General features: G+C 42.4%; 1 protein-coding gene across 4 annotated transcripts in view; it reads right to left on the bottom strand.

The window, feature by feature from the left end:
• MSRB3 (methionine sulfoxide reductase B3) overlaps window positions 1-26,571 on the bottom strand; it is an 86,795-nt gene extending 60,224 nt beyond the window's left edge. The window contains exons 1-4 of one of the 4 annotated variants that reach the window (XM_054845389.1): window positions 26,075-26,089; window positions 25,627-25,709; window positions 5,942-6,068; window positions 1,556-1,627 (exon numbers count right to left, since the gene is read on the bottom strand). In XM_054845389.1, the coding sequence (XP_054701364.1) occupies window positions 1,556-1,627; window positions 5,942-6,017 (148 nt within the window). In that variant the 5' untranslated portion in view covers window positions 6,018-6,068; window positions 25,627-25,709; window positions 26,075-26,089. Of the gene's footprint in view, window positions 1-1,555; window positions 1,628-5,941; window positions 6,069-25,626; window positions 25,710-26,074; window positions 26,209-26,553 lie in introns of those variants that run through there. The other 3 variants (XM_054845397.1, XM_054845414.1, XM_054845405.1) reach the window with 3 other exon arrangements.
• Between the last annotated feature and the right edge of the window lie 274 nt (window positions 26,572-26,845).

Genomic DNA, 26,845 nt, shown 5'->3' with positions numbered 1-26,845 from the left:
TCCCCTAAATGACCTATGTTACCTCCTCCATCACTTCCAAACACACTCTTACTGACTTCAGGGTTCCCATTTCCATCTTGCACCTTTCCTTGCTTGCCCTCTGTCAGCTTAGTAATATCCTTCCAAATTCTCCTTACTTTTTGTGCGCTGCCATCTTTACATCATATTCTTCTCTGCAACCTTCATCATGGACTCCTCAGAGTAAGGACAAAGCCATGGGTTGCTCTTAATTGAAGGGAAAAAAGTGAAGGCGGTCCTTAAAGGACTTCTCAAACCTCCTGTTATACACAGAGAGTCTAATAACTAAGAAAGTAGTTTTTCAGGGGAGCCTTTAAAACACAGAAACACAGTTAGTGCTAAAACTTCATCTTTTCCATACCCAACTTCAGCAGAAAATGCAATAAGCCTGAGCTGCAGAGGGCACAGGAACGGAACGCAGGAAATTTATGAGCTCCTAGAATTAAAACATTCCTGCAAGAAAGGCAGAAATGGCTTGTGGTGGGTCCTTTATGGGAGTAGGAAGGGAAAAGCAAATGACCTTAAGAGATCCATCAGGGACCACGTTAAGGAACTGGCTCTGTGCATGGTGCTGGGAGCACAAGGAACTTATCATCATCCCTGTGCTGCGCAGTGCCACAGAGCCACTGTGGAGCCTCCACCCAGACGAGGCAGAGACAGGCGCTTTCTGTCTGTCGAGCAGATGAGGGAGAGTGCAAAACTCTGCCAGAACGAGGAGTTAAAATGGGGACAAAATAGGACACAAACCCTGCGGTGCAAACAAAAAGGGTGCATTAACAACTGCTTCCTGGTCTGCTTTATGATCCCAAGTTTTGCAAGCATCAGGCACAGTAACAGTATTACTCCTAATGAGACATCTACAAATAAATTTCATGCTAAACTGTATTAAGTAAGGTATTACAGACTGAATGCTATTGCACAAAATAAACATTTGTCAATACAGGACAATTTTTGAAGCAAACACAACATTGAATGTACTCCTATTAAGACAGCTATACAAAGATGCTTTTTAAAACCCATTTTCAAGCCATTCCAAAACTAGGATAATGTTATGCTCTATTATGATAATGCAGCATTCTACTGTCATATGACTAGGAGGCAGACATACACACAGACATTTATGTAATAATGACACATGAACAGCTTCACATGCTATTTACTATTGTGCTCACATAGTGCTTGTTTTCAAGACTCTTTTCAAGCATTTATCAAATTCCTCAGAACTGCTGGGAAGTAGTGAACCAAGTAATTTGTAAGACTGTATTTGAAGTTTAAAAATATATTTTTGCTCCAAATTGATATTTCCTCTTTTTTTTTTAATTTAGATTCATAGAAATGAGTTTTAATTTTTGTCCCCCAACCAGTTCCGAGGAACACATACATCCAGCTGAGACCTTGTAGGACATATTTAAACCCAGAGCAAATTTTTACGTTCAAGATATAAACCCCAGAAAATAGGGATTTATAATGAAAACATTGACAGGCATTTAACCATAGCCATACTGACGAGTGTTGCTATGCAACATATCAGTCTTACTTTTATTTTCTTTCAGACCACGTGAAGAGACATCTGAAATAGTACATCTTTGGCGACACACGTTACGGAAAGCTATGGGAAAGTTATAACATACATTATGGAAATAAGATCTCTGATCACAGAAACATACAATATGAAATGTTAAGACATACTTAAGTCACACAAAGTTTGATAGCAAGTACTGTACTTTGAACACCAGAGACTAAGGTCTTTTCTAGACTTTTCGTTGTTAAAGCCAGATCTGGCAAACACTATGCGCACAGATAATTTCACTGACATGAGCCGTTTGAGAGTCCAGAGGGACAAATGGATACGAGTAACTCATGTATGTAACTGTTTGCAAGATCTGCTCCTAAAAGTAATCCTTTATGTTAACAGCTTACTACTAAAAATCCAATTTTGAGACTCATTAATTTTTTGTTCACTAACTACTCATTTCAATTTTATGGAAAGACATTATACTGAAACTTGGAATTAACAAAGATTTAATAAAACAGGTTATGAGAAACTATACTATAGACATTTACTTAATAAAGACTTACACCATATGCCCAGCACCATCTTCATACAGATGTATTGTAGTTTAATCTAATCCTAGAAAAGTATGGTTTCCTACTAATAGTTATTTTAATAACTAAACACTTCACAACAATTTAATATTATCTAGGACTTTATTATTTCATACAGAAAAAAATACTAAGTCTACCCCTGTAATTTCTTCATAATTACTTTTACTTAATTTTACAAGCACCATAATTTTCTTTGATCTACACGAGACGAAAAGCCAAATTATCTCATGCAAAAAATGTGATGTAAGCAGCACAACATTCAAAGTGTTAAAGAAATAAAGGATTTTTTTAAGAAATGAGAACCCATAATAATTAAGACACAGCAAAGCAAAATAAGCTATCTTTTTACTTTATAGCTTGGTGGTCTGCTACAGAAAACATATGTACATGGAATCTGCATAATCATTACTTGTATCAGTTACTTGCTGGTATGCACTAAAGCAGCTGAAGTAGTTTTTACATCAAAAGGTTTTTTTGGGGGGGTTGTTGTGGTTTTGAGAGGGTTTTTTTAAAGATTTAATTTTTGTGAACTAAATCCTGGCAGGTGCTGAGTGCATCCTGCATTTCCAAAGAAATTTAGAGCTTTCCACTCTAATAAAGCGGGCTCAAGGAGCGACACTTCTACATCACATGACAGACACAACGGAGCTGTAATCATTACGTGAAATAAAGAAACCTTGAACCAATGCAAAGGTAGTTTGCGTACGAGCAGAGATTGATGTTATTTTTCCCCAATGCTCAGGCTTTTCTTAAAATACCTGTAAATGTTCATAAGGTCTCAGGGTGTACTTTATGTATGGATGATTCCTAAACGGGAAGCTTTTCATAGAGCGCTGGGCGTGCAAAACAGCATATGCTTGGTGCCATCTACTGGGAGTGCCTGCTCAGCCTCTGGCTTTACCACCTCGGCTATGAAAAATGTGCACTAGGTTTGCAGATATTGAAACCTTTAGTCCCAACTTCAGACCAAAAAATATTTTAAAAATACAATTTGGAAGAACAGATCCGCACTCCAGGTGCTTAATATACAAACAGAAAAAAGAGCAAGTAAAAACACAGCACTAGCACAACTGACCCAGTGTAACTTGCACATGCTTACAAAATAGTGTTTCAGAGAGAGAAGGTCATCCCTATTCTAAGACACTTCCTAATGTTATTTCATTCATTTAACTTTTGGGAAAAAAAATCACTTATTTCTGATCTACAACTATAACTTTATATTAAAGTTAGTATTGCATTGTTTTACTTTGTTCCTTACAGGAAGGACAGAAGTACCATTCAAAGCATAGAAATTGAAATGATACTTTCATTCAAGTCCTTGTTCTGCAAATACTGAAAGCTGGAAGGGACTGTTTACAACGACAAGTAGTGATAGGACAAAGGGTAATGGCTGTAAATTAAAGGAGGGTAGATTTAGATTAGCTACCAGGAAGACATTTTTTATGATGAGGGTGGTGAGGCACTGGAACAGGTTGCCCAGAGAAGTTGTGGATGCCCCCTCCCTGGAAGTGTTCAAGGCCAGGCTGGATGGGGCTTTGGGCAATGTGGTCTGGTGGAGGGTGTCCCTGCCCATGGCAGGGGGGTTGGAACTAGATGGTCTTTGAGGTCCCTTCCAACCCAAACCGTTCTGTGATTCTGTGATTGTAAGATTTAACTGCATGGCGTTTAAAACTGTGTTTGAAAGCCCTATTTACAGCTCTGCTGTCACACTGCTCCCTGACGCTGAGCAGGCAGGGGTTCCAGAAGGATAGAAAGTCTCCTTCCATATGGGATTTGCCATTCAACCAGAAGACCAAACTCTACACTATTCCAGACTCGGTGGGCACAGAGCGTGGTGGTATGGTTGCAGGGCTGCAATTCACACAGAACTGGGTGGTGGGAAAAGTACTAACTCAAAGTGTTATGTTATAAAAAAGTCATGAGAACTCCAGGCGTTTTCTGTATATTCAAAATTTAAAGTCACAGTGTGTTGTGGCATTTAAGCAGATGTTGGCTCTAGATCTCATTCCCATGTTTAATTTGATACATGCTATACCATTCACTTGCATCCCCCTCAATGCACCACACACAAAAAACCAAACCAAAGGCAAAGCAAGCCTACATTAATTTATAAGCATCTGGGGAATTTAGATTACTCTTAAAATATGTCGGCTATGTGATTGTATATTATTCCACTGTTAGCAGATGAATTTGGGTTTATTATATATATAGATATATATATAAAGTAGCCAGTCAGTAGAACTCTATTAATGCACAGTTATGGATCAAAAGGACAGGAATAAACAGTAGTGTTATGAGACTTTTATTCCAAAATGTGACTACTGGATTGTGCCAGAAAAACAATTTGACACAATAGCTAACCTAATGCTTCGCAAACAGGTACGCAATAGAAAAAACCTCCCATGGGCTGTGTTTCTTGCCGACCAACTTTGACATCTCCTTTTCAGAGCAGGAACAAAACAGCTAGAAGACTGAGTGCCCCCATTTTAAGGTAGACACCAGCAATACGAGCACGCATCAAAAGGTGCATAATGAGGGCTAAGGAAATCTGCTTACCCTATATTTTTAGGATTTTAAATCTGGCTCAGCAGCAAATATAACAGGAAACCAAGGTCAGGCTGACACAATGTGGGCTATTCTCTCTCTTCCTCAATATGTGTTTGCAGCTCCTACCTAGGTTAATGGGAGTTTTGTGCACATGTGAGGGGAAACAGAACACAAATGCTGCAAAAATTGGACTCAGATTTAGTTCAAATAAAGTGTAATCAGCTTTAGAAAAATCCATCAGCTTGAAAACTGATGTCTTATCACCAAAAAAACCCTTTAAAACATCACCTCCATATGTTTGTTAAGTCCAGCTCTGGGAAAAAGTACTTGTAACATTTTGCACCCTTATAAACCAGTTGTGAGCGTAGTACGAACACCCAAACTGGTTCTTTTTTCTTCAAATACTCATCAGCCAGGGCTGATCTTTTCTGAGTGTCAAGAAAATTCCTAGAAATGTTCAAAATTAACTCGGTGCAGCTTTTATTTTCTCCTACATAACCATGCACGCTGACATTATTATGCAGACATTACAGATACTGTTGCTGTTGAAGTGAAACACAAAATCCTTATTAGGTTCAGGTTTTCATGATACAGCCAATTCATGGAGATGGGGGTCTTACGGCACCCTTTGCAGACCTAATAGCCGGAACTAGGCGTTATATGAAAAGTGCAGCTGCATCTGGGCATTAAATTGCATGTTTCAATTTATTTCTTTAGAGAAGTGTCACGTAACTAAAGAATATGTTGTCAGAGGAATGAAAGAACTACATTTTAAATTCCGCACACGTTTTGTACATAGTTTTTAGTGCAACATATTTTATTTATAATAAACATTTAAAAAGAGCCACATGGGTTGTAACTATAGTACACTGCTAAAGATTTTGGAAAATATTTTTAAACCCTATCTATGATTTAACAGCAATCCATATGCTAAATTGTGTTATGCATCTTTAAAAAAATTATAAATGGCATTAAACACAATAGATTTTCAATCTAATTCCACTGTTTGTGCAAAGAATATGGAAAATAATATCAAATTTGAGAGAGAATATGCTGGACAAGGAAGTTGGAGAGCATTTCCAGGCATCCTAAAATCTCGGATACGAAGCCAGTGACTTTAAAAAAAAAAAAAATTGCAAACAAACTTCTAGTTCAAAGGAAAATTTAAACAAACCAGAACAACCCATAGCACATTGTTTCCTGCAGCAGAGACACCCATTCCTAAAAGGGCCTTCATTACGCATAACACAACAAGCAGCACCCATTCAACCTGAGGGAAGCCCACAGGCTCGCAGGGCCACTGGCTGGCTCTTTGTCACCAAATGCAGCAGGTTGAATGCAGACATCACTGTGATATCCTCACCAACAAAACCAGAGGCAAAGAACAGGGGCAAGAGCTGAGTAGGGAAGAAAAAAAAAAAAGAAAAAAAAAAAGATGAGAACAAATTAAAACATCAAAAATGTTAAGATACATTCACAGAAAAAACGATGCTTACAATTTTATGAGACCACCACATGGGAGCACAATTCTAAATGCACTTTTCTTGGTACATTTAGCCCACTTCTGACACCCCCCCAACGTTTTGATATATATTACACAGCATTCAGTGCAGCAACTTTGTATGCTACCAAGTGAGAGGGAGGGGGCACTTTTATAGGGGGTATTCACAGCGGCTGCTTTACACACTCAACTGAGAGCAACTCAGGGTAGCAACCTATGTGGTCACAAGTGGAGAGGTACTAAGGGAGAAAGCTCAGGACCTCAGCTAGACAGCAGGAATCCTGCTTTGAATACCCAGGAACGCCGGGCAGATCAAACATGCAGGCTTTTTCTATTTATTTTATTTAAAACAAAATCACACTCTGCAACATTTCTGAATGGTGAATGCTAGAAACCAGTCACTGCTAAAAAATGTTCTTTTGATGACTTGTTTGAGGAACGTGACATTTCATTGTAATAAACTTGCCAGATATCTTAAAACCACGACTTCTTTTTTTTAAAGGCAGGAAATAATTCGCATTGTAAACTGTCCATGAGATATATTTAAACAATCTTCCAGCCAGTTTAAATATAGCAAACAGAGAGATGGCAGTCGCGAGATTTTATTTTAGAAGGATTTAATGCACGAATACTAATTGTTTCATTTACCCATGATGGGAAAGAGGAAACGCAGCTGCCTTATAGCCCAGCTATTCATTGCCGCAACTCGCTTCGGAAGATTATATGGCATCGGGGACCGGAGCCAACCCCCACCGAAGCTCTCATTGACTGTGGTGGAAGCAGGATTAGGCCCCAGGTGGCTAATGAAGGGCAGGGCACAACTCCCAGCCTCCTCCCTGGTACCTTCTTTCTTTTTTGAGTGTCAGAGCACAAGGGCCAGAGCAGGACGCAGGGTCCACGATGGCCCAGAGCAAGGATTTGTCCTGAGCATTTCCCCAACCGGGGAGAAGCTGCCCACGGCCTCATCTTGGAAGAACAAGCACACAGTACCCAGCCATACGTACTACCGAACTACTCTGGAGTGTATCTGATGGAAACCTGCTTGTATTAACGTGCCTGAACTCTGCCGCGAAACCCAAACATCTCTGTGCTGCTGAACGGCAGCAGAGCGGGAGGGAGGAACGGGACGTGAAGGTGGGCACTGCACGGCGGACAGCCCGAGAGGACCATTACCCAGAAATAAACATGTCATGACACTAGTGACTGCTTTAAGAAAAGAATAAAACCCCTTCCCGAGCAGACTACGGGCTAACGAAAGACCAGAGGGCTGCGCGCAGTTTCCCTCCTGGCGCCCTTCCCCGGGCGGCGGGGCAGTCCCGCAGCCCGCGGCCGCCCGCCGGTGTCCGGGTCCCGTCGGCGGGAAGCGCGGCCGCCCGGCCGGAGAACAAAGCCACGCTCCGCCAGCTGCAACAGCGGGCGCCCTCTGGCGGCCCGCGCAGCTCCCCGTCCGCTCACGACGGCGCCGCCTGGCGGCCTCGGCCTGGCACCGCTCGACGCCCGCCGCTGGGTCTTTACTGACCCCGCCTATACGATCGCTTTGCACGTCTTTAATAAAGCACCTGACGAGCGCGGCGTTGAGGTCAAGGGACATACGACGTCACCTTCGCCTTGTGCGGTCCCTCGGCCCCTCGATGGTCCGGGACTGACCTCCCACACCAACACCGCCTCCCCTCTCTCCCCTGTCAGGACCTAAACTCCCTCAAGTGTAAACAGTTTAAAGGAAATTATCTGAAAGCCCGAAGGATTATAAAATAGATCCCGACCTCTTGAAAATGTCAAATATTTCAGTGTTCACCAAAATGTTGTTATTTAGTCTCAAGTATTCATAAAGACTTGGAGGATATATAAGTCCTGAAAGCCCAATAAAATATAACTGAGTGTTCATGAAAGTACTTTATTGCAGTTAACGTATTTATTCTTTTCTTGCTGACATTTTGATCGCTATTTTTATTTACTCTGTACATTACAGCAACGCCCAGTAGTTTCAGGTAGGAGAGGACCTCCTGGTGCTAGGCACTGTACGCAGACAAACCAAACCCCTGACATGGGGAGCTTACAGACCATGGTAAGAGCTGCTTGTAAAGAATCAGTAAAGAGAAGAGCAAAGACAAACTCATTACAATTAACACGTTTTGGAGGTGCTTCACCCCTGTCTGCCAAATGCACACAGAGAACAGGCTGAGGGAGAATGAGGGTAATGTTGTTGTGACAGGTTAAGACCCTTCCTCTGCTCTTTCTGCAGAGGATGCCAGCTCAGTCACAACCATCAACAGGTTCAGGAATTGGGTTTGTGTCTCAGATTTATTAAAGAGGAATAGCCAGAGCACGACAAGAAATGTGGGAAGAAAACAGCATCACTGTGGGTGGTTTAAACTCCTGTGCCGTGCACAACTGGGCCTTTGCAGGTTAAGCAAAGACCCCACGCTGGTGCTGGAGGCGCCTGCCCCAGCCCCAGGGGAACGTAGCTGTGCGGGCACAGCACCCCACCTCGCCAGGGCCAAGCAGCCTGGGCACAGCACCCTGCAAACGCGGCTTGCCACACGCCTGAGCTGTGGCGAGTACTGCAGCGTTGCACCCCCACCATGCAGATGTCACCTTTCCAGGTCTTTATTGCAGCACTGCAAATGCCACTTTTCTGGCAGGATAGATACTCCATGAAGAGGTCAGAGCAAAATTCACGATCCAGGGAAGGGGATGACGCTTTTATAAGTCACTTCTTAGTTTTGTTGTTTGGTAGGTTAGTTGTTGGTTGGTTGGTTGTTTTCTTTTTTAATACATGCTGCTTGCTGCACTGCCTGCAACACCTAGGACACTGCTTGGCTCCACCACAGTTGTCCCCCAGTGTCACCAGAGCTTTTGGAACTCCCTTCACTGCACTTCACTCTAATCTAGCCACAACACAGGCCAGCGTGCACCTTTCATCTATGTGGCTCTGGTAAAATGAACGCTATGCTCAGAGATAGCTCGAACATCTTATAAATACACATCATATAAATACAGCGGTAACTACGTCATTAGGTGGTCTTCAGGACCCTTCTGCTAGGATGATACACACTGTAACTCCAGGGAAGCCTTACCCTTAGGATGCTGATACCCTAATATAGACATATGCTGAAGAACTGCCAGCTTTCAAGAGCTTATAGATTGTCAATTGCAAACATCCAGAAATCACAAATTCAGCCCCAAACCAAACATGATTTGTTAAAAAATAACGTAGGGGGTCTGTGAAATTTGTCCTTCGGAAATTAAGAACTTTGTACATACTCAGGTTATGTTTTTTCAACCTCTGTTGGCAACTAGAGAAATTTCTTTGGCAGAGGGACAACTTGAAAGATTAAATTCTGATATTATCACATCTCACTTTTAGGGAAACACCAAGGGTCTAAGGAGCTGATAACACTACTGGTTTAAGTTTTTCCATATTCAGTGTTTTTCCTGACAACTCAGGTCCAGAATTCCTAAAATTACATGAGAACTCCAGTTCTCACAAGAAAATTGTGAGGTTTCAGCCCGTTACAAGTAAATTAAAAAATAACACAAATTCTTAAGGGAACAATTTCCCCCCCCCCCCCAATAATGAGACCTTAATAATTGTTTGAGGCTTCTACTTTTTTTCCAATTTCCCTCCCCCACCTCCAAGTCTCTGGCCCCATTTTGAGGGCAGGAAACAATTAGAGATAGGTACAGACCAGCCAAAGAGCCAGGCTCTTATGTCAGGAGTTTCGATATCACTGGAAAAAAACAAAAGAGCAAAAATATTGCCATCCTGGAGAAACCCAAACAACCAGAAGTTAGAAAACAGTAAAGGCCTGTGAGTCTTCTATACTCAAGTGTTATATTAACAGTTTAATTTTAATTACTATTTGTTTTGTTAAGCTTCTCCAGTCCAGCAGTAAGTTCAAACAGTTGTTTTGCAAAGGTTTTATTTATTTATTTAGACATAAATCAAACTATAACCAAATGTTTCACTGATAAAGCTTAGTGGAATATTTAATATATACATTTATTCCAGCCTTAGCATCTGCATTTTTTGTTTTATTTGGCTTTTGCTCACCTAAAGCTGCTGCCACTCAGACTCAGCAGACAGAACAGAGCAAGCACCGGGCACTGCAGGAACAAAAAGGGCAGCCTAGAGAGAAGCACATGAGCAAGTATTTCAGTGTATCATGGATTTCTGTGCCTAAACACTTATTTACTCCATAGCCATTTTCCCTTAACACATTCTCTGCTAATGCTGAAGCCCTTGGTCTCTCCTGCTCCCTGTGTTGCACTTGGTAGTTTTTAGGGACTTTACTGTTTGCAGTAAATAGCTTAGGTTTGTCATGGTGTGTGCTAAGGTGGAGGGGGTGGGGGTAAAGGCAATGTTGAATAGCTTATAAGGAGGTGTTTAATGGGGTCTGGCCCAATAACCATCACCAAGCTGCCAGCTGTGGCAGGAGACTGGAGCACAGGAAAACTTTTCAGCAGGGGGACAAGGACTGCCGGTTATTTATTGGAGAAAGGAGAAGGGAAGAGTTCCAGTTCCCCCTTCCAATCCAAGAAAATCTCTGATCCTGAAGATAGCACCCTTTGCAGTGCACCAAGTATTCTCCTCACACACATACACCTCACTGCCTGGGCTAACCATCCTTTCTGTCCTGGCCTCCCAACAGCCTGCTAGAACAATGAGGTGGCAGCCTTCAGACCTCAAAAACCACACACCCTCTCAATATGCACTTCTGCTCTTTATATTTTTGGACAGCTGCATGCTTCAATGCATTGTACTGTATTTGAAGCATTCAGCACAAAATTGCAAAAGTAATCGACAAAGCCTTTGGAAATTCACCTTTAAAGAGAGATTTTAGGCTCTGGATTTTTCATGTGCTTGTATATCCATTGATAATGCAAATAAGGTGTCTTCACAAGTTTGTCATTTGCTATTAAAATACCTTGCAAAAGCTCACTGTCTGATGAGAGTAAAATACTTTAATCATTAACAGCTAACAACATGCAGCAAAACATCATAAAGATAATTATAAGCTTTTCAAAGGCTTACTGAAGAGGCCTAAAACATTTTAAAAGTAACTAATTGTGTTAGCCTTACAGGTCTACAAAACTACTGTAGCATTTAACTTGCACAGTTGTCTGCGTATACCTTCCTCCCCTCTCCCTCTCCCCCCCGCCATAATACTAGCTTCTCAATTACAGCCACAGAAATGAGAAGTATTAGACCTGAATTCCCTCTTCACTTTTAACACTCTCAATTAAAGCATGTTCTCCAAGGTTGTTTGTGCTGGAATGTGCAAACTGAACGGCAATCCAGTCTACTTTTAGGAAGTTTACATTGTGCCCTGATAAAGGAGGTAATTACTGCCATACCTCATAATATTTGAGTGGAAAAACCAGGAAACGTCAGGCTTTAAACTTGAAGTTACTACTGCTATAAGAAAGGAACCTAAAAAATGTTCAAAACCTTTTTGCTTTCATTGATTTCTACATATTCTCTTATGCTGGATTTTGTTTTTAAACCCTTCCCATTGCAACACATGAAAAGGGGTAATAGGGCCCAGTCTATTAATGTTACTAAAGTATCTTTTTCATATTCTAGCTGGGAAGCTTCGGTAGCAATATTTTCTATAGTTATCATTTTAACAGCTGGAGTAGGGGAGGAAGAAGAAAAGTCTTGAGGTTGAGATCAGACAAAGAAATAGAAGAAAGCAGGAAAAGAAGACGAGAAAGGATCAGACAGCATGGAAGCACTGCTCTCCCTATAATGGGAACATACACTCTCACCTGCTCACCCCGTGTCCTACTCTGATACACAGTGAGAAGCAAAGCCTTAGGGACTAAGCACCCTCCATACTCCATCCTTAGGCTGCGTCTACGTTTCCCACTGAGGTGAATCAGAGGTCTTTTTAGGAGTGCAGCCTTTCGTCCAAGCTTTAATACCCAGACTTTGCTCCTCCATCTAAGAGAGATGAGATTCCCACAATAGATTTTAGATTATCGTGCAGGCTGAAACGATGACCTTTCCAATAAAATAACCATTAAAATCTTGGAAAATAAACCAGATTCTGAAACCTTTGCACACAATTCAGGATAATTTCACTGATTACAACTGTTGAAAAAAAAGAATATATATGCTAAGTAAGGAGGTAGGGCTCCATATGTCTGTGAGTTTGCATTTATATTAGAATGGTTATCCAGAATGGAAAAGTGATTTATACTTATAAAAACCACTACATCTGAGCAGAGAACAAAGAGCTATACTTAATTTTTATTTAATTACTGAATTGAGCTAACATTCTCTCTACCATCAGCTGCCACAGATAGGGACCTCACAGTCCCTTACAGGAATACCCCTTTTTGTATCCTGAACTGGCCACTGCATTGCTCCCCTCTCCAGCTAGTGAAAAACCAAGTTGGCAACAAAGAGGCTGGTGTGCTGGTGTAACTAAAGCCCAGAGGTGTGTCCAGGGGCCAAATTAAAAAGGCCTGAGAATTGAGAGGATAATCAAAACAAAGGGTTTTTTGAAGGTTGTACCCTCCTGAAAAGTGAGAAGGGGAAAAGTGCATTAATGCCTCCCCGTTCTGCAATTGCTCCCATGGAGGAGAGAACTGCAAGACTGAATTCTCCTTATTTTACCTACTTAACATTAGCACACAGCAGGGCAGTGGTCCCCTCTGAACAGCCAAGGACATGGCCTCATACAGTGGGGATGAAGAGGATATCTGTGCTAAACTGAGTACAAGGGAAGGAGGGAGTTAATTAATTCTCCTTTAAGTAATACAAAAGTTAAGAGAGTCCTTCCTCAAGGGACTCTGCCTTGGTCTTTAGGGAGGGGTGTAAAATGGAAGATTTCATTCCTGCAGATGAAATGGGAAGAGAAAAGCAGAATTGCAAAGAGACAAGAAAAAGCAGAGACACCCCAAGGAGAGGAAGAGACTAAACAAGTGAGGAGTCCCCAAGCCTGGGAGAAAAGAGGATCCTTGGCTAAGGGCAGAAATCAGCACGTCTCTGGGCCTTGCAAGCACTCACACATCTGTCATTTGCAGATTGCATATTGTTTCCCAATAGTTATGACTGACAATACTTCCCAAAGGAGAGTAAATATAGGTCAATTGGGATTTCCCCCCCCGTCCATTCCTGCTCCTCCCAGATCTGATGCACTAAAATAGAGCTGAGCTGCACTTTCATTTTCCCTGCCTTGGTAGCCTGCCAACATACAGCCCAGTCCTTTTACGGCAGCAAGTTTATAACTACAATGGTCATAAACTATTCTTAAATGGGTCTTTTCTGAGAATTACAATCCTTTCAACATCTTAAAAAATATCTAATCTTTTCCATTCCAGGCAGTCCTCTTCAGCACAGTGGTAAAGATTTAATTGCTTCTGGTGCTCAGATGATGAGATACAAGTGTTCTGGAAATAACCTTTTAATTTAACAATTCCTACTGGCAAGCCTGAAAACTTTTTGTGTTGCTCACCAATAAAGAATTCATTTTCAGTACCAAAAGAAGAAACAAAGTTTAAAAACTTCTGTTACTGCTGTGGATAGAGCTATCTAAAAGGTACCCTAGCACTGAAGACATGATACCTATTTTTAGTATCAGGTTGATTTGAGTAGGTATGCTCTCCCTCTCCACCAATATTTGCCTTGTGTATTGGGTTTGCGTGGCAGGGTTTTAGTACTGGAGGGGCTACACGGCTGCCTTCTGTGAGAAGCTGCTAAAGCTTCCCCCATGTCCAACAGAGCCAATGCCAGCCAGCTCCAAGACAGACCCACCACTGGCCAAGGCCGAGCCCATCAGTGATGGTGGTAGTGCCTCTGGGATAACGTATTTAAGAAGGGAGAAAAAAACCCAAACCAAACCACCAAGGGCAATAGCAGCCAGAGAGAGGAGTGAGAATATGTGAGAGGAACAACTCTGCAGACACCAAGGTCAGTGCAGAAGGAGGGCCAGGAGGTGCTCCAGGCACCAGAGGAGAGATTCCCCTGCAGCCCATGGAGGAAGGATGAAGGGGTGTAGAGATTCCACCTGCAGCGCATGGAGGACGCCACGCCGGAGCAGGTGGAGGCACCTGAAGGAGGCTGTGACCCTGTGGGAAGCCTGCGCTGGAGCAAGCTCCTGGCAGGACCTGCGGACCCATGGAGAGAGGAGCCCATGTGGGAGCAGGTTTGCTGGCAGGACTTGTGACCCCGTGGGGGACCCACACTGGAGCACTCTGTTCCTGAAGGTCTGCACCCCGTGGGAGAGACCCACGCTGGAGCAGTTGGTGAAGGACTGCAGCCCGTGAGAAGGACTCATGTTGGAGAAGTTGGTGGAGGACTGTCTCCCATGGGAGGGACTCCATGCTGGAGCAGGGGGAGAGTGTGAGGAGTCCTCCCCCTGAGGAGGAAGGAGTGGCAGAAACAATGTGTCATCAACTAACCGCAACCCCCATTCCCCGTGCCCCTGTGCTGCTGAGGGGGGAGGAGGGAGAGAAATCGGGAGTGCAGTTAGGCCTGGGAAGAAGGGAGGGGTTGGGAGAGGTGTTTTAAGATTTGGTTTTATTTCTCATTATCCTACTCTGATTCAATTGGTAATAATTAATTTAATTTTTAAAAATTAATTTAATTTTCCCAAGTTGAGTCGGTTTTGCCCATGACAGCAATTGTGAGTGATCTCTCCCTGTCCTTATCTCGACCCACGAGCCTTTCGTTGTATTTTCTCTGCCCTGTCCAGCTGAGGAGGGCAGCGATAGAGCAGCTTTGGTGGGCACCCAGCCTCCAGCCAGGGTCAACCCACCACACTCGTCAAGCTTACCAACACAGCACAGCTAACAAGCTTTCTATTCTCTCTATTTTTAATTCAGGACAAAATCCCATGCATCATTTACCAGAAGGTAAAATACAACTTTCTTTTTTAGCAATGAACAGAAGCCCTTCAACATGAATTTCTATTCTGCTTTTCTGAACCAACTTTGTACTAGTTTTTACTTCTCAAAGGAAAAAAAGACTAATTTTGAAGATTAAACAAATACATCATTTAGCATTGGAGTTCTTTTAAATTGTGTTACACAGTACTCCGTAACTCAGTGGACTTCCTCCTTAGCTTACAAAGCTTATTTGCCTGGGTAACGATACACAATAGATACGTGATATGAGCTGTTTCTCTTAGGTAGAATATCTCACAAAAACAAAGCAAAGAGAAAGCCTCCAGCTGAGAACTGGTGTGACTTTACAGGACTTCCAACCTTAAACATCAAAAACATACACTCTTTTGAAAAGAGCATTGTCTCGCTCACTCGTTCCTAAAATGGGACGAGTGAAAACCAGCCCTGCAGCAGTTTGCTGTGCGGGACAGGGGTGCACGCTGAGCACAGACAGGCTGCAGCGCGGGAGCGGTGAAAGAAGCTGCTGCTTCTGCTGCACAGAGAAGCTGAATTCTGAAACGTGGCAGATGAGTTAAATTTGATGACCCCGTTTTATAAGGCACTGCAAGGAAATGTAGAAATGACACTTACTAGTCCATTGAAGGAGACAAGGTCCCTGAACACATCAGAGATAAAAACATCTGTGATTTCAGCTGTGGTTTTGGCCTACAATTTAATGAGCTTTCAGTGTAAAATCTGTATCAGGGAATAAAAAAAAAACAACCCAAAGACACAACGGTCCCAGCCACAACAGCAAACAAGCATCCTCAATGCAGGATCAGATGCCATGGGGTTATTACAGTGTATATAGGAAATTACTAACAAATAATCAGTAAGTCTACCAGCCAGCAGATTTTCAAGATATTTAAAATACTTTTAATTGAAAAAGCAGTTGGTGCTAATATCTATCCTCATGTATATGCACATAATGTGCCTATAAATGCCATGCACCCTACTAAAAAAATAAACTACTAGTGCAAGAGACACACATAGGCCCACATCCTACCCAGACATCAGCCTGTATCATTTCATTCAGCATTCAATTCTTCAGCACAAAACATTTGAAAGCTGAATTATCTCCCTGTATTTTTATAATTTACTACATGAGAAAATATAATTTTTAGATCAGACTGTGAACCAGACCTGAGTATTGTCTTATATTTTGTAAAAAGCTTGTAAGTAAAGCATGGGGTTTATACAATTTAGTTATGAGCTCTCTGTTAGCTAGCATAACTGCACTTCAGACCAATTCAGAATGGTTGTTTCTTTTTTTATCATCTCAGCTACCAGAAAAGCATTTCGAGTTAAAGACATCATAGCTGCCAATCTCTCCCCAGCAGTCTCCCTTACATGGAAATTTTCTACGTGGCCTTCTCTAAAAACCAATACCGCTCATCACCACAGAGAGGAGCCATCTCCCTTTTATAAATTTAGGTATTACAGTCTCCTGAGTAATTAATTGAGTATCATCCTTCAAGCAACATCCTTCAAAAACATCCTCAGCACACAGAAGTCTGCGCATGTCAACAGAATAAAAGCACTTTTTAAAAATGTACCTTTGATCAACACAGATTGTGTCATGATGGTATGCAGAGCAGCCTTATGAATATACAAGAAAACCTCAGCCTTTTATCCAAAAATAGTTTAAAAAGATTATAGCATGAAGAAATTCTGATACTGCGCAAAACCCATAAAAGAATGGCTCACACACTGTAATAACAACATTAACCATCCTAAAACCAAAGAACCTTTATGCAGTTGAAAAAAAATTAAAACAACATCTAATCCATACCAAAATTAAATTCCATCAAGTAAACCAGAAACTCCTAAGTCTTCCCTAGTCAGAGAAGTACTTTTATTTTTATAAATAGCAGTGAGAAGACACTACAGGAAATAAGGAGAGAGTATTTATACTTTAAATCTCCTTTGAACTTACAGTACAATCAGGTGAGTTAATACTGAATGTCAATGACTGAAAAGTGACAGAGCAAAGAAAACTATTTCTGTCCTAACAGCAATAAATTTGATTCAAATACAAAGATTATTTTATTTTAAACCACTGCCCAAGGTGGATTAATTTAACAAACACTTTTATTTAAATTTCTGTAACACCATTTTCTTAATACAAATCTTCACTTGGTTAGGCTATCATTAAGTATGTTGATTAGCAAAAAATATGTAACTTTACACAAAATTTTCTGCTACTATTTAATAACCAGGATTATATGTACATCTACTTGTATTAAGGTAATTACTGGGATAAAAACATTTATTCAGGACTCTTTTTCCTTCTTACAAGAGAAAATGTCCAAAGAAACTTTTTTTCAATGAAAAATGTTACTTGGAATCTGTATAAGCTGAATTCTGATTTTCATTCCAGTGCAGTTTAAAAATGCACAAACATAGCATTTTACTTTTTTTCATTAGGTAAATATATTTAGACTGGATGTGCGGCACAAGCATCTGCACCTCTAGGCATCCTAATGCTATTTTTCAATTCATGAATAAAATCAGTATTAATTCTAGATAAACATATTACTTTAAAACCTGCTTTGATTATTTCCCTTCTCTCTAATTGTCTCTCAAGTCTCCAAAATGTGAAGGTGTCTCTTCCACCTCTTTTAATTGACCGAAAATATTAAACCTTACAGCTTTTTCAGCTCACATTTCCCAACCCTGAATGTATTCAAAAGACAAAAATACTCATCCTATACCTGCCAGCTGATCTGCAGCCACCAGTAACCATGCAAAACCTTGCTGTGCAGCAAGTAGTACTTACCTTTGGGAAAAAAACCAAATACTTTCTCCTGCTCTGTTAGAGTGTGCATATGACAGGGCTAATATTGGGGTTATCTCCAGGCTCACCCCGCGAGCCACCTGCACCACTAGCGCCGCAGTCCTGCGCAGAGCCCCCCCCAGACACTGCCCGTGCCCGTGGCTCACTGGGTGGGCACACCATTCAGTTCAGCTCGTCCCGTTTGGTGGGACATGGGAGGAACAATGCAGCTGCCAAGTTCATTCTCCTCTTCTGTCAGCCTTTTGCTAGTCTCAAGGCTTTGTAGTTCAGCTTCCCATTTGGATCAATATTCTAAGTTAAACTTGGATGTTTTCTTTGCATAACCTGTTCTTAAAAGTGACATCTGTGCCATTTCCTTCAGCAGAGGCAGCAGCACAGCAGCCCCCTCCTGCCAAAGCCTGCTGTCAGGAGCTTCACTGAGCCTTGCCCCAAAATGCAGTTTGTTTCTGTCCTACTTGGGTTCACACTCCAAAAAAGGAAGTCCTACAATTAAAACATTAAAAAATTAAGAGTCCCTCTTCACCCTCTTGGTCCTGACATTTCACACCACTCTCACTAACACATGAGAAACTCCTCAGCAACTCAGCCATGCCCCCATGGCATCCTCGGTCCCCAGCACAGGACCGTTCCCCTCCCAACGTTCCTTTCAGCATACCTTAGTGCCGAGTGTGCAAACCTTCAGCACCCCTTGTCAAAATCAAACAACAAAGGATGTACCAGCTCTACGTCCACCTTAAGGTTTTTTGAAACAATAATTACTGGTTTGAATTCCGATATATTTGTTCAGTATGTTATTTACATGGTATTGGTATATATACACAGAAAGATTCTCATTCTCTTATCTGTGTACTTAAATAGATACTCACAGATATCTTATCTAGATGTTTGGAAATTGTATGTAGTTGCTAGGCAAAACAAGTAAGAAAAGAAATAAACCATAAGCGATGATCGGTTAAGCCCATCTGCAAATTTTACTATTTGTAACGAAATACAAAGAAAGCAACGCAGGTAACATTACCAGTTTGGGAATAGGTTGACTGCCCATATGACCTTCCATGGCAGTATATTTGAGGGATTTTTTTAAAGAAACAACAGAGGTAATCATCTGAAGTAGTTGCAGTGACTAATTTAAACTATTCTACCTCTTGCACAGACCTTCCTCTGCACACAGATTATCAGTGGAGCACAACAGTCACTTGGATCTGCAATGAACTATCTTGTCAACGAAGCTGCTTTTTTTTATTTTTCAGAGCTTTATCAAAATCTATCAAGCTTTCTGTCTCACTCTTAGGAACTCACTTGAGGTGCGTTAGCTGGATAAACTGGAGACTGTTTATCAGAAATCAGTCACACTGATGTTGAATCACTACATTCCTGGACGATGGAGCTATTCTGTGTCGATAACCTCTGTCTGAGGTTGCTCTTCCTCCTCTGACAGGTTAGGAAATTTATCCTACAGTGTTTGGAAAACAAGCTGGAGCAATCATTCAGAAAAGAGCAAGCACCTTGGAGGATTTTGAAAGGCTTTTGCCTTTCCAAAAGCTCAGAAGTAAGCTGACAATACCCACTTTTAAAAAGGGCGAAAAGAGTGATTAGTGAATGACGTAGCCATAAGCCTACCTTCAACACCGAAAAAGCTTTTGAAACAAATTACTAAAGAATCCATAAATACGCAACAGAAAATCAGAAAGCAATAAGCCACCAAGACGGACTTGCCAAAATCTAATCCCATCAACCAACATACTTTCCTTCTTTCCTTCTATTCTACAGGCAGGAGGAAAGCAGTAAATCCAACAGATGTCAAATATAAAATACTTTTTGACAGAGCAAACTGGAAAAGCACCTTCCTTCTGGAGCAAAGTCCTATAAAGCAGCTGCAGAGCTTCTTGAAAAAACACGCTTGTTCAGCGCTTCTCCTACTGACTAGGGTCAAAACCCAGCAAGTAGTCTTACTAAAACTGCAGAGACATCACCCTGCAAGGAGCGTGAAGCACTCTAAAGAGCTGAGCAGAACTCAAGATAGTCTTAATAAACTGGAGAAATGGTCCAAAATCAGTGAGCTTAAATTCAGTACAGCCAAGTACAAAGAACCACGTTTGGACTTTAAAAGAAATCCTCAAATGCACAAAACCAAAAGGAAGAGTACTAGACCAGCAGCAGTACTGCAGAAGAGGATGTCAAGGTTACAGTGACAATAAGTTGAGTCAACAGTGTGATACTATTAAAAAAAAAAAAAAGGTAAATGACAATCTGGAGTTTATTAAAAAGTTTATTAAGAAGCGTAATACATAATAGCAGGGCCTGGGGAGGAAATCTGCTCTTCTCAGCAGCAGTGAGGTATCAGTTGGAATACACTCCTGGTTTGGGGCACAGGACAGAGATAATTGGGGAGAGTCCAGAGGAGAAATAAAAAAAAAAAGAGTGGTTCAGAAAGCCAAATCCCCGCAAAAAAAATTTAAGAACTTGGTTTGTTTAGTCTACAAGAGTGACTGTGGAGACAGGATAAAGTTCTGAAAACCTGCATCTTGTCTTAAATAGCATTACATCGCTCAGCTATTACACTGTCTATATTACTGTCATAGTTATTACTTGACTGTGTTATTTCACGTAAAAATGTATTATGTATGTAACAGAGCAACAAAAAAGGTTTGTTTTCCCCCAGACAGCTACTGTATTTCACATTTTAAAGGACTTCACAGGTAGAGTCTTACGGTCTTGCGAAGTATCCGTTGTAATCCTTCCCAGCATGGTTCAACAACCACTGAAATCGTTTGGTACAGTTCCACACCTCTCAAGTTCAGAGGCAAGTAGCAAAGCTGCCTAGAGTTTTTGGACAAGGTGATGCCAGGTTCTGTAGAAGACTAGAAACCAGAAGTGTCCCCTGGGTCCCTTCCCAAATGAGCAACTAATTTGCTACACAAGTCAGTGGAGATCACGTCCCTTAGTTGTGCTTGCTTTTAAGTGAAAGAGTGAGCACACAGAACAAGTATGTACACAGATAATTGGGTTTCTCTTAGGAAAAGAGATTTTTAAAGGTATGCCGTCAGCACAGAGTATCTTTCCACTGTATATACAAAAGACTTTATGAAACACTGATTTTAATCCTGAAAAAATAACAAAAACTGAGTATACAGTCTAAAAGTACAGTTCCCACAGCAAGCCGTTAAATACTGCCAAACAGTGCTGATTTTCCTGCAGCCATTAGAAAGCAGAGATGATGAAGCTACAGAAAACCCAAATCACTTTATTTGTGGAGTTTCTGCATTTGCTTTAACTTCACACTGATCCACCTCAACTTTTCCATCTGTCCCCAGGCTGACATCTTATGCATCTGCTACTGTCTTACTCCCTTCTCCTGCACAAACCTGTACTATGGCTACTCACGGTGCCATTGGCGTGAAGGAGCAGAAGCCTCACCAATCCGATCTGCAAGCTTTGGTTCTGGCCTCATTAAGACTGGATCAGTGCACTGCTGGATCGCTCACTAGTACAAATTCGACTTGAACTAGGTGCAAGTCATGACTGGTCATCATCAGGACATAGAAGGAGGGATCTGCATTGGTTTTATGTTTAATATCAAGCTTCCTCCCAGCAGCAGGATGGTGACAATCTGACCCAGGTGGCAAAGCCTGCTTGTACAAAGTTAACCATTTTTCTTACCCTATCTGGGCAAGTACAGTGACTTTACATCAAACCAACACTTGCTCTTGAACCAGCCGCAAGAAACCTAAGGGCCGACTTTCCACACTGTTCAGACACCTGCCACATGAACTGAAAGGGACATCCGTGCAGCCCTCACCCCAGCCAATCCACCGCACAGGTCCTTGAAGTGGTTAAAATCACCCAGGCTCTCCGTGCGTGCAGCTGGAGGCACAGCCTTGCCTGCGGATTTCCCCAAGAACTGCACACCAGGGAACAGAGAGGAACAAGAACAGGGCAATCCCTTGGCCAGACGGAATATTTTCTGGGCTGTTTTCTTTTGGCGATGACTGGCACAGATCACTTCCCCAGGAAGCTGCTAGAGTTCTTTGTGTTGATTTTTTTTTTCCATTTTCATTGTGCAGTTGGAGTGAAAGCGGTGGCATTTGGCAGCTACCTTCCATCAGTGCTATTGTTATTCCCTGGTAGTAGGGATTTGTTTTCCATCAGGTGAAATGCAAAGGCGTTGTCCTTGTTTGGAAGAACACGGAGTTAAAGAGATCCCTGGGGAAATACTTCCAAATGCCACGCATGACATTGCTGTTAGATTTCATGGATGTGGTAACACTTTCCAACGAAACAACACGTTAGCACACTGTGTGTGTTTTGCTAAGCTGCTGCACACATTTTAAAGAAATCATTAATCCTGATGTTCAAATGCTACTGAAAGGGAAGAGCGAACTGGGGAGCTCTGCAGAAGTCCTGTCCTTAGACTTTGTCTGTGCAACGCTCAAAAGCTGAATCATGTTTAAATGCAAAACTTACTGGAAAGATCATTTCCACTGCTCAGACTAAATAAAGAAATATTTAGGCTATTTATCATATTACAAAACAATACTAAGCTATAATTTAAGTCTGTGAAGACAGCAAAGCTGTGTTAGCATCTTAGAAGTTTATGCATTGTTCTTGCCTGTTTTAGGCTAGTATCGTTTCAATTCCTCAGTTCTTAAAGTCCTTACTGAGAAAAGCCTCTTTATTCCCAGCACCAGTTGCTAGACTGTGGTTTTCAGATAATGCTATTGGAATTGAGGTTGCTAAATGAGAACCATAAGGCTGGAGCTAAGTAGATAAATTATAATTTCCAATTATCTCATCATAAATGATGTTCCCAAAGAATTACTGTACCTTCTTTTCAGACCACACATAAGGATCACCATCTTCACAGATTAAGGACACAAAAATCCCCCTTAAAGCCCAGAATGACATTCTTCATCTTCTGGTAGAAGTTAATGATGGAATACGTGTTCCCTTTTTTTTTTTCCCTGAAGTGGTTGGTTGGAAATTACTTTTAAAACACTGCTACTTGGTTATACATTCACAAATTTCCATGGAGGACTTAAATCTTTAGTTTTATGGGTTTTTTGGTTTTTTTTAAGCTAGCCCATATTAATATTTACTGAGAACCTAAGATCCTTCTGAGGTCAATGAAGTATCTGAAAAGATAATAATACCATCCTACAGAAGTGACAAGAGTGAGGGAGGGGAAAGTTAACCAGTATCCACTTCCTACTTTATACGACACTAAAAAAAAAGCAGCAGGGTTTTTTGTTGTTGTTGTTATTATGTTTTAAAGACCTCTGTGTTGTGTAGAGAAAGTAGCCTCTAAATAACTCCATGTATGGACACAATTATTCCAGAGCAAGAAACGCCCTATTTCCATCTACACTTGGCATCTGTTCCAAAACAAGCATACCAACTTCAGAGTTACTCAGGGAAAGCTAAAATCCATATCTGACTTTATTCTACAGTAATTCCTAAACACACTGTCATAAATACACCAGGAATTTGTGGCTCCACTTATCTGAGGTCTTTTGGCTGAAGGAACCCTTAAACAAGTAAGGGCTAGACGAAGCTATAACTAGGGTGATATTTTTATGCCACTTTCCCATCAGTTAAAGCCTCCACAGCTTAAGTTCATAGCCTGGGTGCTGCCGAAACTACGGCTTTTAATGAAAACAGAAAAAGAACAAAAAGGGGAAAATGTTGCATGTAGCTTCAGTATTGCTCTGTAATGAGGACACACTCACTTGAATTACGCAGCTCAAGAAAGCGCTCTCAAAATTGGATGGCTTTACTGCATCGCTGGCTTGTAGAGATGCCAGTCGGATGCAGACAGGCAGACTTCTTAACCTTCTGGCTGAGAAGATTAAATCCTTAACAGAGCAATCTCTTCTCTCCCTCTTTTCCCTCCTATTCCCCCCTCTTTTAAAATAAATAACAAAGGAACCTTTAACAATCTACCTAAAAGGGAAATTTCATTTTCTAGCATTTTTATGCAATAAATAGGCTGGACCTCCAATGACATAGAAACAAGTATCATCTTACAAAGCTGACAAAACATGAGTAGGTAAACAAGATCCTCCCGTACCTTAATAAATATCAGGGCAAAGGACCAATATCTTTCTCATGTGCAAGATTACCTTATCAAACAGCTGTAAGGAATTATTATGGTATGTACAAACATAAAGATCTGTATTAGCCAAATCCCTGTGACAGCATATAACCACCACCACTTGGAAAAATAAGCAAGGTCATTCAGTCAAAAGATTTTATTTTTGTCTAGGATCAACTACTTTATATGGCTTTGCTACCGAATATAGAAACATTACCCCATATACAAAGGCACTACTTTTAATGCTTGTGCTTTTGCAGGAAAAAAATAGAAATTTTTTTCCCTCCTAAAAGATTTTTTCAAGTGCGTATGATAAAGATCCAAGAAATGTCAGACAGGAAAAGGACCAACCAACCACATTCTGGACTGAACCTATATGCCTTAACTCTGCTAGATTTAGCGATTTTGAGAAATCAACACAGAACTTTATGTAAAAAAAAAAAAAATCTTCTTTCATCTTGAAATTCTAGGATTATTTAGTAAGCTATTCACCATATTCAATTCCCTACATAAATTTTAAAAGACAATTAAGAAATACTGTTCTAAAATAAGCCATGTCTACAGCAAGGCAGGCGATTCTTTTAGAAACTATGAGCAAACGTCTGATTAAGATGACAAGCCACATGGAAACTACTTCCAGAATCAGACTTAAAGGGCACCGTTACCAACCAAATTTGGCAGACAAGGAACCATGACGAACTGCAAAGGCATGCAGCAGTGCAATAAAAAGTTGGGAATCATCAGCAAATAAGACAGCAAGCACTTCTGTCAATTCAGTGAGAGCAAGAACATAAACGGGACAAATTCAAAGCATTAAACGCTAGATTCCGATGAACGGCACTGTGCCATAGTGGGAGTGGAGCCAGCTCTTCCATTTACAGATCGCTTGCTGTAAACCAGCTGTATCGGTAAGGCAAAATATCTGCCTATTGCAGGTATCTCATTCTGACACTAATCTTTCAAGAGAGTGCAGTTTCAGAACCATTTTAATAGTAATAACGAGAAGCTTAAAACACAAAGAACTAAAAGCATGACATATGTAATGTAAGGCTCTATACTTTCCTAAAAGCTGTGTTTGAGGTCAGAACTCTTACAGGGATCTGACATTTATTACTAGGTAACAGTCAGCATCTAGCCTTATCTGTAGACATCCATTGTTAGATTTGGTATCTTTAAAACAGTTATCCCTATATAAGATCACTGTGCCTTCAGACAGTCTTTATACTAAGGGGACGATAACTGGAATTTCAGCTCAAGCAGAAAAGTCAGCATTTATAGCAAATTTGTCAAATATTACAGGAAGCTTAATTGAGTCTAGTTTCTATTTCCTGGAATATTAAGAAGCACCAAGTAGAGCTACACTAACTTGGAAGGGGGACACTAAGAAATAAATCATACTTTAAGAAATTATACTTTATTTTTTGCATCAACTATATTTGTCACTAGCCTAACACAAAACTAACCCAGCAAGCGAGCACAAACCCACACTGAGCTCCCCTAAAAAATATAACAAAATTCCCAAAGCGCATGTGAAGTTTAAGCTCCTTTTTTGACCAACGAAGCACAATTTACCGAGTAGGCGACCGCAGCAGGACTGAACTAATTACGCACTCGGTCAGGCACTGCTTCACCAAGCCAACTATTTTGCTGTACATCCCAGAAACTATTTACCTCGTTTCTGAGTCAGAAGCAGCAGCTACGGCAAAGGACACCCGGAGCCTGGGGTCTGCGCGCTATGTCCGTGGGTTCAGGCGCTGCGGCGGCCACAGGGACGCCACAGCGGCACGGCCGGGATGAAGGGAGGGGAAACACTGTCAGGGGCTCGCTCCGTGAAACGGGGATCAACCCGAGCACCGACCCCAGCCCCCCTCTCTCCGCCACCAGCAGGGCCCGGGGGGGCGGGGGGAAGTCTCCCTCAGCGGGGGCCCGCTCTCTCACCCTCTGCCACAGCCCCGGCAGGTGCGCCCCAGCCCGGCCCGGCCCCCCGCCGCCGGGACCGCTCCTCCTCTCGCCCCCCGCCGCAGCCCCCCAGCCCGCCCTGCCCTCCCCGCGGCGCGGCGGCATGAGGCCGGCGGGGAGGCGGAGGGCCAGCTGCCCGCCGCGGCGGTGCGGCTCCTACCTGCGGCTCCTGCAGCGGCCGCCAGCGCCAGGCAGAGCGCGGATAGGAACGGCGGCGCAGCGCGCATGAGGAGAGGCCCGAGGGAGCGAGCGGCCCCGGCCCCCCCCCGCCCCCCGGGATCGCAGTGACGGGCCCGCCGCCCGGGGAGCATGACGGGAAATTCCTGGGCACCAGCGGCCAACGCCAAATATGAACATAGAACCGTGGAGACACCCGCCGCCCGCCCGGCAGAGCGGGGAGGCGGCCGCCCCAGGCGCCGCTGCAGGCAGGCGGCCTGCGCGGGGGGCCGGGACCCCAGTCCCGTCCCTGCAGCACGCCCGCAGCTGGCCGTCCTTTAATTTAAAACATGCGCTTCCGCAGCTCTCCGCCTTTTTAAAAACAATTTTCCTGCGCTTCCGAAGGGGGCGGGGGAGAGCAGGGCGCACAGCCCCGGGCGCCCCTTCCCGAGAGGAGACAGCCCGGCCGCGGCCCCCACCTACCTGCGCCGGGCCCGCGGCCGGGGGGCGGTAGTGTCAGCTTGGCGGCAGCCGCCCCCGCTCTGCGGGACGCGACAGCGACGGCCCACGGCTCCCACTTGCGGCCAGATGCCGAGTGACTGATCTAAGGCCCACCTTGCATGTCTTCGAATAAAAAAAAAAAAAAAAAGGGAGACAGAATTACAGCGAAATCCTCTCTCCTCCCCGTTCCCTTTCCACAGGGAAGGGCTAAAAGTGAGCTATTAGATTTCCCTTCTGGACACCCTTCTTCAGTCTCCTACCCCCACAAGCCTTC

This window comes from Grus americana, chromosome 1, assembly GCF_028858705.1.
Source record: "Grus americana isolate bGruAme1 chromosome 1, bGruAme1.mat, whole genome shotgun sequence".
In the NCBI taxonomy this organism is placed as follows: Eukaryota; Metazoa; Chordata; class Aves; order Gruiformes; family Gruidae; genus Grus; species Grus americana.
This window is presented reverse-complemented; position numbering and strand designations above follow the sequence as displayed.